The sequence below is a fragment of the Bos indicus genome, chromosome 4 (assembly GCF_029378745.1).
Source record: "Bos indicus isolate NIAB-ARS_2022 breed Sahiwal x Tharparkar chromosome 4, NIAB-ARS_B.indTharparkar_mat_pri_1.0, whole genome shotgun sequence".
Classification (NCBI taxonomy): Eukaryota; Metazoa; Chordata; class Mammalia; order Artiodactyla; family Bovidae; genus Bos; species Bos indicus.
Genome location: NC_091763.1, coordinates 38,937,193 through 38,954,336, shown reverse-complemented (window position 1 = coordinate 38,954,336; position 17,144 = coordinate 38,937,193). Strand labels below are relative to the sequence as shown.

At 31.8% G+C, this 17,144-nt stretch overlaps 1 protein-coding gene across 8 annotated transcripts in view; it reads right to left on the bottom strand.

The window, feature by feature from the left end:
- Nucleotides 1-17,144, bottom strand: part of CACNA2D1 (calcium voltage-gated channel auxiliary subunit alpha2delta 1) — a 520,469-nt gene that overhangs the window by 46,637 nt on the left and 456,688 nt on the right. For 3 of the 8 annotated variants that reach the window (XM_070787668.1, XM_019958593.2, XM_070787672.1), the window contains exons 16-22: nucleotides 16,427-16,504; nucleotides 14,420-14,494; nucleotides 14,127-14,201; nucleotides 11,158-11,214; nucleotides 7,836-7,907; nucleotides 6,481-6,552; nucleotides 3,302-3,363 (exon numbers count right to left, since the gene is read on the bottom strand). In XM_070787668.1, coding sequence (XP_070643769.1) covers nucleotides 3,302-3,363; nucleotides 6,481-6,552; nucleotides 7,836-7,907; nucleotides 11,158-11,214; nucleotides 14,127-14,201; nucleotides 14,420-14,494; nucleotides 16,427-16,504 — 491 coding nt within the window. The remainder of the gene's footprint in view (nucleotides 1-3,301; nucleotides 3,364-6,480; nucleotides 6,553-7,835; nucleotides 7,908-11,157; nucleotides 11,215-14,126; nucleotides 14,202-14,419; nucleotides 14,495-16,426; nucleotides 16,505-17,144) is intronic. The other 5 variants (XM_070787670.1, XM_019958595.2, XM_070787671.1 and 2 more) reach the window with 3 other exon arrangements.

Sequence of the window (17,144 nt, the reverse complement as noted above, 5' to 3'; positions counted from 1 at the left end):
CTGGTTACCTGAGTTATGACTCGGGGTGGGAGGGGAAGGGGAGGAATATCAGAGACATTTGTGAGATTATTAAAAACATTTAAGGATAATAATTTTAAATTCCCCCAGAGTGTAATTATGACTGCAGTAGGACCAACCATCAGAATGACTCACTGTCAGGGTCAAAAAGAAACCATTTTTCTAACTTGGAATTTATTTGTCTAACCAACAGAGGCAAAGAGCACATTCCTATCATGAAGTCATCTCTAAAGAGACAGGACTCCCAGATTTCCTCTTGGCTATTACACCCTTTGTCAAGTTATTGTAAAGTTTAAAAATAAAATAAAATAAAATAAAATATCAAGCTGGCAATAACCATGAAAGAGGAAGGAAAAAAAAATGACCTATGTATATACTGATACATAAAGATGGTATATGTATAAAGAAATGCCTAAGAGCAATGAGAGAAACCAAGAGATACATACAAGTAAAACAGTCATACTGGTATTTTTCAGCAGATTCAAAATTCTGTGAAAAACTAAAACAATGGAGAAATATTGGCATGTAGTGGTGTAGCATGACATTACTATCCATGGGCTCCTCTTCTAGATTGAGTCTGCATGCCATCCTAGCAACAGAAAAGGCAATGGTCCCCTGTGATAGTATTACAGCTTTAAGAGAAGCCCAGCACTCTAGATTCTCCGGCAAAGTCAGGCGTATGCTCTGAGACAGAGGCAGGAGGAATATAGTTTGGTTTTGTTAGGAAATGAATGGTTGAGTCTGCCACAGCCTATTAATTGGGCTACATATTAATCATACATTAATATGTAGTCAAAGAATCCTTCATATTTGAATATTTCAATGGAAGTTTGGACACTATTATTTGAATTCGACAGAAAGAAACAAGTTGAAAATCTACTTAACTGTCTAAAGATATATAGAATGTCTACTGTGTGCCCCTGTCTTATAATCTGAGGATTCAAAAGTAAATGAAGCAGGCAACAATCTTATAATCTCAGAATTTAACAGTCTTAGAATGTTGCTTTCTTAGAACTTAACAGTGAGGGGGAGACAATAAACAGTAGAAAAAATTTCTTTATATATGCTTCATATATACATGTATATATATACACATATATATAATGTACATATATATATATGTACACACATATATATAATGTGAAATGATGAGGCACTTTACATCCTCAGAGAAGTAAGTTAGGTGCAAAGGTCCTGAGGCAGAGTGGTTCCAGGTTTATGAGGAGCAGCAAGGAGGATGGAGATGAAGGTGGTTCAGCGAAGAATCTGAGACGACAACTTCAGATGACTGATGGTAAATGAAGTCATATGCTGTAAGGCTTCTAGTGGCTGTGGCGAACCTTACATTTTATAAATATTAAGACAGCAAATTATTGGAGTATTGTGGATAGATAAATGAAACAATACAACTCAAGTATTAATACTATGACTCTTGTGAAATATGACCCTTGTGTTGTGAAAAGAAATAGAGATAGGAGATGGAGAAACAGATGCTAGTAGTTATGTTCTATGGTGGTAGAAGGTCTCTTTTGATTGCTTCCTATTTCACTGAGAAAAATAGAGGTTCAGATCAACAGAGAAAATGGATGGGAAAGAGATGGGTTTGAGGAGTGAAGCTATCAAAAGTCATCTAGAAGCCTCCTAAATTTATTGGACTATTGAGATCAAAAGGCACGACAAAAGTCTACTTGAGGTTTAGAGGTTTTAGACATTATCAGTCAAGGAATATTTTATTTTCCCCATCTGTAGCTGTGCCAATGCTGGGTGGTACTGGTAATAATTTAACTAGGATTCAAATTGGTCAAACTACTCTTTGCTATACTTGAGTACGAGTTGATGGCATTTTATGAGAGAACATAAGATCCAATGAATTTATGCTGAAATAACAGGTACATGCACATGAGGAAGACAAGGACAATGAAAGGTCTCAGGAGTTGATGGATTTCAGGTCTCAACTGAGTCAAAGGATTGCTGCAGTTAGGCTATCAGAAGGAGGGGATGGAAAGCTAAAATGTAGTCATCTGACAGTTGGATTAAAAAAAAAAAAAAACACCTCAAATTAAGACTATGAAGGACTTGAAGTCTGAATGTTAGAGTTGCAGGACATGACTTTGAAGCAGTTAGCTAAGATGGGATTGACAAGATCATCAGAGAGAAGGAGACAGAAAAACCGAGTCCAGGCACCAGAAAAATCATCTATGCCAGTGGTATTTAAAGTATGTCCAGGGAACCTGGTCCCTTTGCAAACTACCCATTACCAGGTCATGAATAGTTAAATATAGAAAATGAGAGTAAGCATTTAGAAATTTTTATAGTAATCTGACAGACTAATTTTATGTCTATGAAGTCCAATAAAAATTGTTGTCCACTTGACTTTTCATCTTTTAGTGTTCATTTTAGTAAACATTTTTTTTTTTTATAACTGTGGTTATGTCCCAAATAGTTTGAGAAACAGTGATCCACATGAATGGAGGAGAGGGTGGCAACCAGCCCAGTAATCAAAATCCCTGAAATGAGAAGGGGATGACTCTTTAAAGGGAGGAATGGTAGGTGGTATTGTCTGGTGACATGAAATCCAAAGGTGGGGATGTGATGGAGGAGGAAAAGAGAATGGATAAGCAGGACGTAATCGTATCAGCTTCAGTATTACAAGGCTGTAGGAAGCAGGACCACAGGGAAAGAGGTGACTTTAAAGTTAGAGCAAGCAAAGAAAATGCTCAGCAAGTGTTGAAGAATGAAGAATTTCCAAGAAATTTTAGGGTATTAGTCTGTCCAGTTTTTCAAAGTCCAGTCAACTGCAAGAATCAGTATATTACAGAATTTCTACTCATGGGGTTAAATTATATCAGTTGAGCATTTTATATCAGATTATATGATGATGTGAGAAGTTTTAAGTTAATTTGCAGCCTAAATTTAAGTACTGTAAACTACATAATAATTTAATGAGGAAGTCAGTGGAGGTCATGACTACAAAGTAACGGGATTTTGTCAACTGTTACTAACATAAATATACAAAATATCAAATATATGTATATCATACAAATTTTCATTTCTAAATTTTATATTTCCAGCTTTCCCCCATTTTACCCATTTTGAAAATAATGTATAATTTTAATGCATTTTAATGTTGGAAAGGATAATATTTCTATTTTAATTACATTGAGAACAGCTTGAGAATATATAAAAACAATATTCATCCACTGGAAAAACAGATACTAAAAATAGTTAAAAGATACTGAACTGAATATTTTTTATAAGCACACATATAAATATGGTTAATTACCTGTAATCTGTGCCATTGACAGGAGTCCATGTATATGTCCTGTTTCCTTTGTCAATATATCTCTAAAAAAGAGTTGGACTTGATTATGATCACTTTTTATCCTATGTTAATTTATAAGAACAGCAGAACATTAGGCTCTATTTATAAATTCAGTGGTGATTCAATACCCTTCTTCACAAATGTCTGATCTATTCCACTCTACAATTATTTATTTTGTTATGTGTGTGTGTAAAGCAAAATTTTAGGAAAAAAAGTACCCACATGATCAATTTTAAGGACATGTAAGTGGAAAATCTTAATTTAAAATCAGTAATTAATGAAATTACTAACATCAAAACTTTAAAAACATTTCTTAGAAAAATAAATTTTAATAATGAAACATGATTGAAATGTTACATAACACTCAGGTTTTTCCATAGTAAAGTATGTTTAAAATAAATTGGTAATATCAGGAATTTAATGCAGTGTCTAGATCCAAATGTATGATTAGCATATTACTCTTATGATTAGGGCTTCCCATGTGGCTCAGTGGTAAACATCTGCCTGCCAAGCAGGAGACACAGGTTCCATCCCTGCTTCAGGAAGATACCCTAGGGAAGGAAATGACCATCCACTCCAGTAATTCTTGCCTGGAGAATCCTGTGGACAGAGGAGCCTGGCAGACTACAGTCCATAAGTTTGCAGTTAGACACAACTGAGTGACTAAACAGCAGGATTAGCAGTAGCAGTTCTTATTAAGGTATTATTACAGTATTTATCTTAGATTCTAATTACTTAATATTTTTGAAGGTTAGAAAAACAACTATATCCACCAGGGAAAGGAAGAAAGAGCTAAATGACTTCATATATATTGAATCTTTCTTATGTAGCTATTGAAGGGTAGTAAAGAAATTATCATTCCTTCTTCTATTAGATTCAGTGATGATACATATGCATCTTTTAATATTTTCAGTTATCTCCAGTGTCATCATCCTCAGCAGAACAATAATATTCACTAAAGTTATTACTTGATATTAGGCAATACACAAAACATTTTTCAGTCCTTGTCTCATTTAGTCAAGCCCCTGGAGTAAATGAAATACTATTCTTTTCCACAATTTACTGATTTGGAAAATGAATCTTCAAGAGGACTTTAACTAGCAGGATGAAGGAAAATGCATGATTCCAAGTTTATTTTCTAACAACCACACAATGTTGTTTTATTAATCAAATATCCCCATGGCTTTATTTATGTGTGTGGAAGATGGGGGAGAGAGGACAGGAAGCGCACAGGAAGTTTCTGGACTCATAACATTCCTAAAAGAATAATTTAAAAAAAGTTTATTTATTTAATACTACTCCTAAAAAACCAGGGCAAACTAGTATTGTTCCACAAGATATTAAAAAAAAAAAAAAGAGTATCAAATTAGAGTATCAATTAGTATCAAATTAGTATCAGATTAGAGAAATAAAGACACAAGACACCACTTTCTTCAAGGTAATTAATACGAAAAGTCTATGGAGGGATATTGGTCAAAAAAAAAAAATTTACAGTAAGTTGGAGGAGAAAAATTAAAAAGTGACTTAATAGAAACAAAATGGATTTATACGTTGAAAAAAAGAAGGTACAGGTCAAAGAGTTCTTTTTGGCAGATCAACAGAGAGAAGTGGCAGAACTGCTGAATGGTTTAGCTCTTCTTTCAGAAAAGTGAAGGTATAAACAGCATGGCTAAAGTCTAAGTAAACAGAGCTGACATTTCAAATCTCAAGACTGACACTGATGTGTCCCCCTTGTGTTCTGGTAACAGGGACTCCTGATTAAAGTGAGAAAGGGCAGGTGCTGATGAAGTTATATGTTTGGATCCCGGCTTCATCTTAGGGAAAAAATTCTGCTGATTCAGATTCAGGAGATTTGTTACACTTAAAATGGATTTAACAAACTCAGGAGAATTGTTACACTTAAAATGGATGAGATTATGAGGAAATAAGACTTACATTATACATAAAAGCTTAAATTAAATGTCTAGGCTCAAAAGCTTGTGGGCTCTATGTATTTTTCAAATACCCAAATATACAAACACATATCCCCATGTGACTGATAATGGAGAGACACACTTTCAATACACAAGGAACTTCCCAACGTCATTATAAAACAATACAAGCATTACATGGTTGTACCAGTGATTTTAAAGTGGTAGCTATGTTTTCTCGATTTAATTTCAGATTTAAATGCAGGGCAGTCATACAGAAAGAGTAAAAGAAAATAAACCCAGCCAGAAACAAGTAAACAAGTAATGAAAAAAATTAATATATGTAACTCAACAATTAAAACATCTGCATACACAAGCCATACAAAACATACAGCTATTAAGTACTGACTTCAAATTGTATGACTGAAATGGCCTAAAAGAACATGGCAGGCAGGGCATTATATTGTGTGTTCTATTTCTTATTGTGATAGAAAAAATGGAGACATAAAATACTATTTTTGAAAACCAACAAGGACCTACTGTAGAGCACAGGGAACTATATTCAACGTTATGTAATAACCTAAAAGGAAAAGTATCTAAAAAGAATATATATGTATGTATATGTATGTATCGGAGAAGGCAATGGCACCCCACTCCAGTACTCTTGCCTGGAAAATCCCATGGGCAGAGGAGCCTGGTGGGCTGCAGTCCATGGGGTCGCTAAGAGTCGGACACGACTGAGCGACTTCACTTTCACTTTTCACTTTCATCCACTGGAGAAGGAAATGGCAACCCACTCTAGTGTTCTTGCCTGGAGAATCCCAGGGACAGGGGAGCCTGGTGGGCTGCCGTCTATGGGGTCGCACAGAGTCGGACACGACTGAAGCAACTTAGCATATGTATGTATAGCTGAAACACTATGCTATATACTTGAAACATATTGTAAATCAACTATGCTTCAATAAAATTCTTAAAAATGTAATTTTCAAGAATATATTATTAGTGATATAAGAATACATTAAGAAACCTATAGCAACATTATTTTATGAACGTTTCAGATTTTAAAATCTTACTGAAAATATCCCTCCAGCAAGGAGTGTTTTAAATAAATCTGTTTACTAGAAACATCTGTTTGATAAATAAATATTGTTTTACTAGATCAAACTGACCACTAATGTCAATTATTAATATATACATTTTATTTAAGAATAAATCTGGCTTAATTCTTACCTCATCTTGAGATTTAACCAGAGTCCTGAATGTTTTTTCTCCACTTTCTCCATCTATCATTTTATTTCGAATCTAAGGGAAATTGAAACAGTTACTTTATGCAGACACTCAACAGACCAACCAAGTGTGGAAATATTCTTTTTAAAAGTTACTGCATTATTGTTATTTTAGGTCATCCTGTCAGAATACTTGACAACAGATATTCATTGTTTACCTAAAATATCCCAGCATGAAGCCTCAGTCTAAGGTAATTGTAATAAATAGACTTTATCGTTCTACACTGAGGGACTAAATGTGTAAAATGTGGAAAGCAAGTACAAATGTGTGACAAACTGTAAAAGAAATACGAGAGTCTTTGAATAGATAAGAGACAGAGTTAATCCACTTGAAAGAATCTGAGAAATCTCTGCTCTGGCACATGAAAGCCGGGTTCAAATTCTGGTTCTGCTACTTACTATTAATAGCTGAGTAACTGGAGATAAGTTATGTAACGTCTTGTACCTCAAATAGATCATCGGTACAACAGACATAATAATAATAGTAGTAATAACAACAAAAACAATGAACCTATTTCAGAAGCTCTTGAAAAGCCATGACTGACACATATCACATACTCAATACGTGTTATTATTAATAATTATCTTTATTATTATGGAGGGCTTCCCTGGTAGCTCAGATGGTAAAGAATCTGCCTGCAATGCAGGAGACCTGGGTTCTATCCCTGGGTCGGGAAGATCCCCTGGAGAAGGAAATGCCAACCTACTCCAGTATTCTTGCCTGGAGAATCCCACGGACAGAGCAGCCTGGTAGGCTATAGTCCATAGGGTTGCAAAGAGTTGGACACAACTGAGCGACTAACACTTTCACTTTTCACTTTATTATTATGGCAGGTCCTCTCAGAGGAAGTGGCATGCAATGTTGGTTTTGAAAGAAAATAGAAATTTTCTGAAATAGAGTACTAAGAAAAACATGGCAGCTTCTTTCCTCATGTTGCTTATTGAGTGGTTAAATTCTCTGAAAATTTTCTTTCAATTCTATGGCAACATCCTCCTCCCTATGTTTTTTTAATTGAAATTTACAAGTTATATTTGTATTGAAATACACAACTCTACCTGTGGAAGGAAAAAGAAAGAAAAAACTAAGGTCACACCCAATTTTAAATATTTATTCCTTTTCATATGATCTTTTGGATCAGAGAGCCTAGGATCTGGAAATTTTTAAAGACAAAAGACAGTCATCTTTGTGCATATAGTCCAAAGAGAGAACCAACACATGAAAATGCTCAACAAATCCTGTGGACTGGAAGAATCCCAGCATCTGATAAGGAGGGTGTTGTTCAGGCCAACTGCACTTACCTCCACTTTAATATCGTTCTCTAATTCTGCATCAAGGAAATCCAAAGTTACTGGCTCCTGAGATTTGGGGTTCTACACAGAGAACAATTAAGCATATAGGACATTGTAAAATGCTGTATAGAGAATAATTCAAGGGATATTTAAATATAGGATTAATTCCATAAAAGTTACTTACCTAAGATATATGAAAAAGCTGACTAAATAATTGTATAAATGTAGATTCTTTCATATATATTTAAAAATTATAATAAGTAGGCTAGGAATTTGAGCCTTAATTGTGGCAAATTCTGATTATCACCAACTGAAGATACTTATATTTTGAGTCCTGTGTTAGATGGGACATTTATAATCACAAATCCTGTGGGAATATGACTTCTGAAGATCCACTTACAGCTTTTTTTTCTTTAATTAGGATGTGAAATGACCACGTGACATTTTAAAAATTTTTCTTAATCATAAAGTAAGGACCTCAAAATATTTGATAAAGAAACATATACTATTCTCTTGTAACACTAGTAATGCAACATGTTGTAGTAGAATTTCAAAGTTCACTAGAACATAAAATCATAATACATGTCTAACATGTCTAAAATTTTACAACTTTAAAAATTTAGAAACTGGATTTTAATGTTTACTAAATTAGATACCATCAATATGTTATAACTAATTAGATAGAAGTAATAAACACAAATTATGCCATATTAGTGGAAGGTCACTGGAAGTTAAAAAATTACAGCCTCACAGTCTCTTCTAAAATATATTTGAATCATCATTATTTTAAACACTGTTTTACAAATGCTGACTACCAAAGACAATGCCAAACATGAAATATATTAAAGTTAAATATTTATATCAAATGCTGAATAACACAATATACATAGCATATATTCATTTTATAATAATGACAGAAATGCCTTTAGGGAGTAATTCCATTTAAATAATGAAAAATATATAATTCCCATGGGTTTTGATGAATGGGAATTCTTAAAGAAAAAAAGAAAAAAAACAAAAACAAACTGTGCCTGGCATGTCTATTAAAAAAAAATTCACTGCTTATGAAACTGATATCTAAATTCAGAAGGTTCTAGACTATTGAAAATAAGTATTGGATTGTTCAACAGGTTAAAATACTGATTTTTTTTTTAGGCAGCATTTTACTGGTTTGGAAGTAAATACCCTTTTGAAAAGTAACATGTTTCTGAAGAAGAAAATAAAAATCAGCATTGAAAATAATTCTAGTCCTTTGCTTAAAATATGAAATTGTACACATTTCTATCAAAAGGAGACTCTAAAGTTGACAGTTATTCTAAATTCCTTACTTAAAGTCATATGAAATAAATTATCTTTACACAAACACCCTATCAGCATGACAATTTTAACTCACTGCAAAACAAAGTCAAAATAAAATGATAAAATATAAACATAAATAAGAATATCATCTTACATGCAATGGATAATGCATAGCATGACCAGACCCAAACAGCATGCATGGAGGAGGCATTATCAGGAAGAATTGGCAATATGAAGATCATGTCCCAATCCAACATATAAAGACACAGAAAGGAAAAGGAAATCATAAAAGAAAAATGTCAATGCACCACTTGTACTTTGTATATGGCAATCTGGCTGACCAGTTTTTAAAAGACTCATCACAAGTAAAGTGACAGAAAAATTCAAAAGCAGACTCATATCGAAGAGAACCAAGAGACGCATGAGAACTGAATCCAGTCCCTGCGTTCCCAACACTTTCATTTTTTAATATTTTTCGTTTTTCAAATATTTTAAAATGTTTTAAATATCCAACAATCCTCATTTGAAAAATTTAAATATCAACTAATAAAATGATTAATACTATTTGTGGAACTAAAATAAAAGGCAGAATGTAATGTTCTTAAATTTTAAATTGAAATAATTAACAGCATTATTAAAAATACTACATAGTTCAAAAAATATTTTCTAAATTTAGAAGTCTTGTGTGGTTGCTAGTTTGCCATTTAAAGTTTCCTTAAAACAAAAATAAACCATTTTCCAGGTTGTTTTTTTTTAAATTATATCACAATATCTACATGCAATATTTAAAAGTATCGCAAAACTAAAAGTTCGCTAAAATGCACATGACTGCAATAAGTATAATTTAAGGTAATACACAAAAAGAAACATGCAAGAGGAGTAACATAAAACAGTTTAATAAATCAAGAAAAGGCAAATTTTAACTGTAGAGGAACCATAAAAGATATGAAGATTGACACAGCAACATGAAATTCAGATTGTTACAGAATTTTAGAGCTAGAAGGGAACTGAAGTTTTTATTAATCCAAAGGCTCTGTTCTTTAGAATCCCCTGGGAATCTTTAAAACTATTCATAAGCCTAGGGCCTATCCCTGGCCAAATTAAGTCAGAATTTTCAGGAGATGGAGCTGGGGATCTATATTTAACTTCCTCAGAATATCCTGTGTAGGATAGGAAATTATTATTAGTTGAATCTTCCTACTTTTCAGATAAAGAAACTGAAGTACCATGGGGTTTAGTGCACTACTCAAGGATACAGTGTTGGTTATAAGTAGAACAAACTGGAGTTCAGTTCTACAAATGCATAGTGTAATGATCCATTAATATCACACTACCTCTCTATTACAATATCACCATTTTTTAAAAAGAAATAAGCTTACATATAAAACCTTAAGTCACACTGAACTTTCTTCAAAATTTTGAAATGCTCTTACTAGATTTTACTAAACTATAGGAAGAATCCTTTCACAATGCTTATTTTTAGTGTTAATGTTTTAAGTTATTTTCCCACCAGAGGAAAGATTTTGCAAGTGAGTTTTCCAGACAATATTAATTTGCAATTTTGGACATTTTTAATTAGGTGACGTGAACTTTCTCTAACTGCTAACCTGAAAATATACTTTTAGAAATTCCCCAGAATTTTTGCTTAAATTGTGTGATTCATAGAAATTACACATCAGAATTGTATTTTTATTTCTACTTAGAAGTTAATTTTACAACCAATTGTTAGGATTACACGGATTTGACACTGATTTCACAATAATATTTAATAACAAACCTAATTTTAATTTTGTGATTACTCTGATTATCATTGTTACATAATTTGCTAGCAGTCTTTAGTCAGCAAATGCATACCCTCTGCCATCATTAATAACATTTTTGCTCCAATTTATTGAAAAATGATGCTCATCTCCATCTCATGCTCTGGAAGCTTGCTATCAAGAAAGGCGGCATTAATCATATGCTTTTAGGAAAAGAAGCTTGATCGCAACTCTGATTTAGCAAATTTGAAGGCACTGCTAACTTCAGTTACCTGAACATTGGGTCTCCTTTTTCTTAAATTAATTGTTGGTATACCTAAGCCAATAGGCTGAAGCAACAGAAAGACGGTAATTCATCATACTACATATCAACCTGGGTAAAGGTTCTACCTTATCATCAATTTTGGTCAGATATTTCCTCAATCAGAAACAGGTATCATCAAGTTCATGATGAGTTAATAAACGAAAGTTCAAAAATATTTTTAGTGAAAAAATATGTAAAGCTAGTAAAATTACGTAACATTTAAAGAAAAATTACTAATATTTTCCTTTTATTCCTAAAAAAAAAAGTAATAAAGTAGGAAAGGAGAAAGATGCTTTCTCTCAGACAATTCTTATGCTGATTTATTTATTTATTTATTTTAGATTTTATTTTATTTTTAAACTTTACAATATTGTGTTAGTTTTGCCAAATATCGAAATGAATCCGCCACGGGTATACATGTGTTCCCCATCCTGAACGCTTCTCCCTCCTCCCTCCCCATAACACTGTAGGTTCATTTTAAATATTTTAAATGTAAATTATTCACAATTTCCTATACAATAAATATTTCTTAAGACTGATAAAAAAATGAGATATCTAGTAAGTATACCTAATCTGGTTATGTCAATGAAACAAAATGAGGGAATTCTAAATTCTATTTTGGAATAAAGGAGGATACATAATTCAGCATTTGTCAAAATATAGTCACGGTAGAGACTCGGAAGAGTCACTTTGAGAAGATAAGTAATGATTCCTTAGGAAATTAGATAAGCAAAAGATTCACAGCTATTTTATTTTCCATTATTCTTGGCTTTAGGATACTTTTTCTGCCTTCTAAAAACTTCAGAATTGTACTCAAATAAGTTGAATTAAGATTATAGTTTCAGGAGGAAACACAAGGCATTCAGCAAAGAATGCCTGCGTAAGATTAAATGTTGATCTTGCTAAATAATAATGGATACTATGGAACATGGCATTATTTTTCTATATTTTCACTGGTGAATTTTGAATGAAAAAGATTAAGATTAATTTGGCTAGCATGCTACTCTAACCACATTGGTCCTTTGTATTTATCAGTTTCTAATACACTATATTATACTTTATCAGGTTCTTGTGTCTATCTGTATAACTAGTAACATCACCCACAAAAAGAAATTATAATATCTAACCTGTTAATAATGAGAATAAGCATATTTAATTCAAAAGCATGAACTTCAGAAAAAATACACTGATAGTTTAAACATTTTAAATGGTTCTCTAAAACTATTCTTTTAATAATTTCCTATATAAAAATATGAAAAAATAACATAATCCTGAAGAAAAATCAACCACTTGGGCTTTACTATGAATTTATAAATAATTTATATTTTGTTTGTAGCTTTCAAAATTTTAGTAAATTAATTATTCCAAGTATGAGCCAGAAACATGTTTAAAGCATTCAAATAGTAATAAAATATTTTCCACATAAATACTGGTTATTAGTACAAGAATGTAGAAAAGGGAAAAACTTTTCAAATAATTACCTCTAAATGATGGATTTATATATTTACATATATTCATTATTCTCATTATTCTTCTTTATTATTTTGTCTATGATATATTTTAGTTCCTTTGGGGAAGGAGTTTACACTCACAATCATGAAATGTCCAGCTACATAAAAGTAGGGCTCCTTCACACCCTTCAGCACATTATACTATTATAGCATTTAAATCATGTTACTTATGGGAATATAATTTAAATATATTGGCTATACAACATAATACAAAATAATACTATAAAGTTTTTACAAATCTTAAAATTCAGAAAGATCAAAATTTTCAATTATAAAAAATCATAATGTTAGCCAATCATAAACAACTCTATTATAAGAAACTTGACATGTTTTTAAAGAGCTGTGACAGACTAATGATAATATGTGAAATGCTTATCTCATATTTACATTAAAGTAACAACTTTAAAAATAATTCAGGGTGATCAGTAGCTATAAATAATTAGTAAATATTTAGATAATGATGGATTTTGTATGGAAATAATTTCCAGAGTGAGAAATAAAATGCAGATATTAGTTATAACAATAAATGTTTTTTAATATTCAATATTAATGGTTCTTAATTATTACTTTTTGAATAATTTTTAATGACCCTACTTGATACACTAAAATATCTCTAACATTAAATATCTATGCCTGGGGAGAAGGAAATAGTATGTGTAAGTCTGCATAGATTTCCCTGAAGCATGGTTTAAAGTATCCTTAATATTATCTTCAAAGTTAAATAATAACTTGAAGCTGCTTATAAATTAAAAATAAATAAGGTTTTGCCAGCTTTACATATAGATACATAAGTGCTTTACCTGTGAAGCATTAATGAAAAGTGAAATGAATTGGATGAGATATTTAGGAAAGTAGGAATAAAGATTTGGATAAAATCTTTAATGTATGGCATTTTATAACTTTCATATAACTCACTGATTAATAACCCCTTCCCAGTTATGAAGTCCATCTCACTGAGTTTTACTTACTGCATTTTATACATATCTTTATAAGTCTGGGAGAGGGAAAGGAGAGATAATTACCAGAATCAAAGAGAGAGAGAAATGGCCTATGCAGAGAGGAACATGAATAATGCTCTCAGGTTTATGCCCATCCAGGCAGCGGCCTTTACTACCTTACAGCCTAATTAAAACACCAGGAGGATGTGCGAAGCTCAGGCCCAGAGGTGACAATGACTGCCTCCGAGACAGGACTCCTGGTTAGCTGGACACTGGATAGGAATATTGCAGAGCTAAGCTGGTAAGCGAAAATGAAAACTGCTTTCACTCTTCGCATAACTGTGGCTTTGTCATGTATTATTAACATTACACATAAAATGCTTTTTTATACTTAGTGCTATATAGTGAATAAAAAATGATGAACCTAATAAGAACATTAATCACTAATTTTACAGAACACTATCACTGTAAACAAATTATAGACATACCTTTGGCTGAAGATTTGGATGTAATAAAACATAACCATTAGGATCAATTGCAAAATAATAGCCATTGGGGCACAACTGAAAAATAATAATAATAAATTATTAAATACATATTTTAAAGCATAAAGAAAGGTAACATGATATTATAACATTCTTTTAAGAATTATTTTAAATATTTAGTAACTTTGCAAAGATAAATGCACAATTTTTGAGAATTTCTTAAGTGCCTTAAAGACAAGCTAAATTAGTACAGTTTTAAAATAAAAAAGATATCAAAAGAGAAAATTGCATCTTACTGTAAAACGTGGTGTTAGTCTTTTAATATCTTCCAAGGACACATCAACTCCCATCACACCAAGAATCAGCTGATTCTATAATAAGCAAAAAGGCAGTATATTTTTACCAAAAATTTGCACATTTCTATACAAAATTATAACATACATTCCTCCTTTTGCTTGACAATGCTTGTATTTCACATTAGGTTAAATATATATATATATATATTTTTATGTGTAAGCGTGAGGCACTTAAGCTATCAGTTTGCAGTGATTCTCAGCTGTGATTTTTCTTTTCCCTCAACTGTATTGTTATTAGGTTAAAAGTGAAATCTTGATTATTAGAGCTAAAATACAAAAAATATATGAAATTTTAAATTTGTTGCTTTTTGTACTAATTACCCTATAGTTTAATTGATACTATACAGTCAACAGCTCTAAGTGGGGGTTGTATGTATATTTGTGAGTATAAACTGACTTTGTGCTATAATACAATTCAGAAATCACCACTTAAAATTAATTAGACAATACCAAATAAAAAAGAACCATGTATTTTTGCTGCTGATAATACTAGTGTATATGTGAAAAGTATGTGATCTTATGTGTAATAAAATGGAAACTCTCACAACACTATTTCTGCTTGCTGTTAACTTCTAAATACCAAACAATGGGCATCATAGTTTTAGTTGCAAATCAAAGAATCCACGTGGCAAATTGTTATCACAGTCTTTTATGGGGCATAAGGATGGTAATGGTGTTAAAATTTGGAATCAGGAATCTGTTTTAAATATAATTACATAAATTATAAAATAAAATGTTACACAGAAAGTCATTAAATCCAGTCAACAGTTATTATAAGCACATTGTAAATCCTGTGTAGGTACACACAGAATGAGAAAGTTAGGTCAACAGCTATGCTGTTTTCCCATGAACCAACCCAGAGCCAACTCAGAGCATGTTCCCCAAATTTAAGCAATCCCTTACACAGTCTATATGAGGAGTTAAGAGAATTACTCCCTTCATGAGTTACAATAATCAGAACCAGCATATATTTAAGAATGGTAATGAGCCCCCAAAGAGGAATAACCAATTTTGTCTATGGCCACATTATTAAAATAAGGATTTCAACTGAAATTTATAATAAGTGAACAAATAATGCTTAAGTGCAACATTCATTATATTATAAACTAGAAATAAATTTCCCTCAAATCAGGAATGTCAGCCAAAATATAAAATCAGTATTTAGTATTTAAAAATCTTAATTCTCCTAGATTTTTAAATTCCTTCTAATGCAAGCTAAGACAAAGGAATGCAAACCTACTTTAAATAAAAAGTATTTTTTTAAATGAGATAATTTAACAAGCACAAGATATATATTTTTCAACATTTGTAGAACTTTAAGTTGGTAGCATTGACAATGCCAGAGCTATAGAAATAAGTATTTTTATGAGACTCAGTAAGCATTTTTTCCTCAATCTTAAAAAAGAGAAAAACAGAAAGAGAACTATTCATTTAAATCATATCCTTAAGTTACATGATAATTAAAAAAAAATAATTTATTGTATGGGACTGGGAGGATGAGCGATCCTAAAAAGGTACCTATATATATCTGATACAAACATTACCATGTTATTTTTTTTTTCCTGAACTCCATGGGTATCTTAGATGCATTTAAAAATGTGCACACAGTAGTACTGCCCATTTATCATGTATTCTGTAACATCTTACGGGAAACCCAAATGAACTTTCTGGTCCAAGCAATAATTACTCCCAGATCCTGAACTTGTGTTCTTGTCAAGTCACAGTTAGATAGAGTTAAGTTGAATCTTGTCTCTGGGGGAACTGAGAATTTGTCCTGCATTTCCTTTTTCCCAGGTGGTTATCACATAGACAGCTGCTGACTTTTACTTTCAGCCTCATGAGACAGTTACGTTGTATTATTTCCTTATAGAAATATCTTATCCACAATGAGCTTCAACGTCATAGTTTATCATTTATTATTATTAATTTTATCAATTAACTTTTAACCTTTAAGTTTGTCTTATTTTCATTTTGTCCGGTTATGTTGAAGACCGGAAGAGTTCCAGTAATGACAAGTCCCAGTTCCTAAAAATAGATTCACAGAAAAAAGTCAAATTCAAATAACAATTTAAACTTTGTCATTATGCATTAGTTTTTGGATATCTGACACTGTATTTTAGTTGCTTTATAAACAGTCATAAAAATTAGAAATTTATTTTGAAAGCTTATTTAAAAGTCAATGAAATAAATGCCTTAGAAATTAGTAGTATCTATTAGTCAGTTCTTTAAGCATGCAACATCTAAAATAACACTCTCAAGAGAGCATTGCAATAACTTTAAAAGTCAAATTACACTAAGCCTTGTAGTAACCCTGTCCATCTACTCTTTTTTTTCACAGTGAGTCCACCTAATATCAGAGGCCACTATGAACAGAGTGATATTAAAATATTGTTTCAAATGACTTAACTTTGCTTTTTTTTTCAGCTCCATTCTTAAATTTTTTCATGCCCCAAGCCAAAGGCTTCAGGCTAAATCACAGATGTGTAGCAAAATAATATTATAAACAGAAAAAACATGCTACTGATAATACATTTCTAGGATATTCTAGGTAAGCATTATGATGTTCAAAAGAAGCAACACTGCTTCTATATGCTCTCCAAAATGAACGTTTTGACAAACTGAAACGATGCAGACAAGTGCAGTAATCAAATATGAAAGTCCAGTC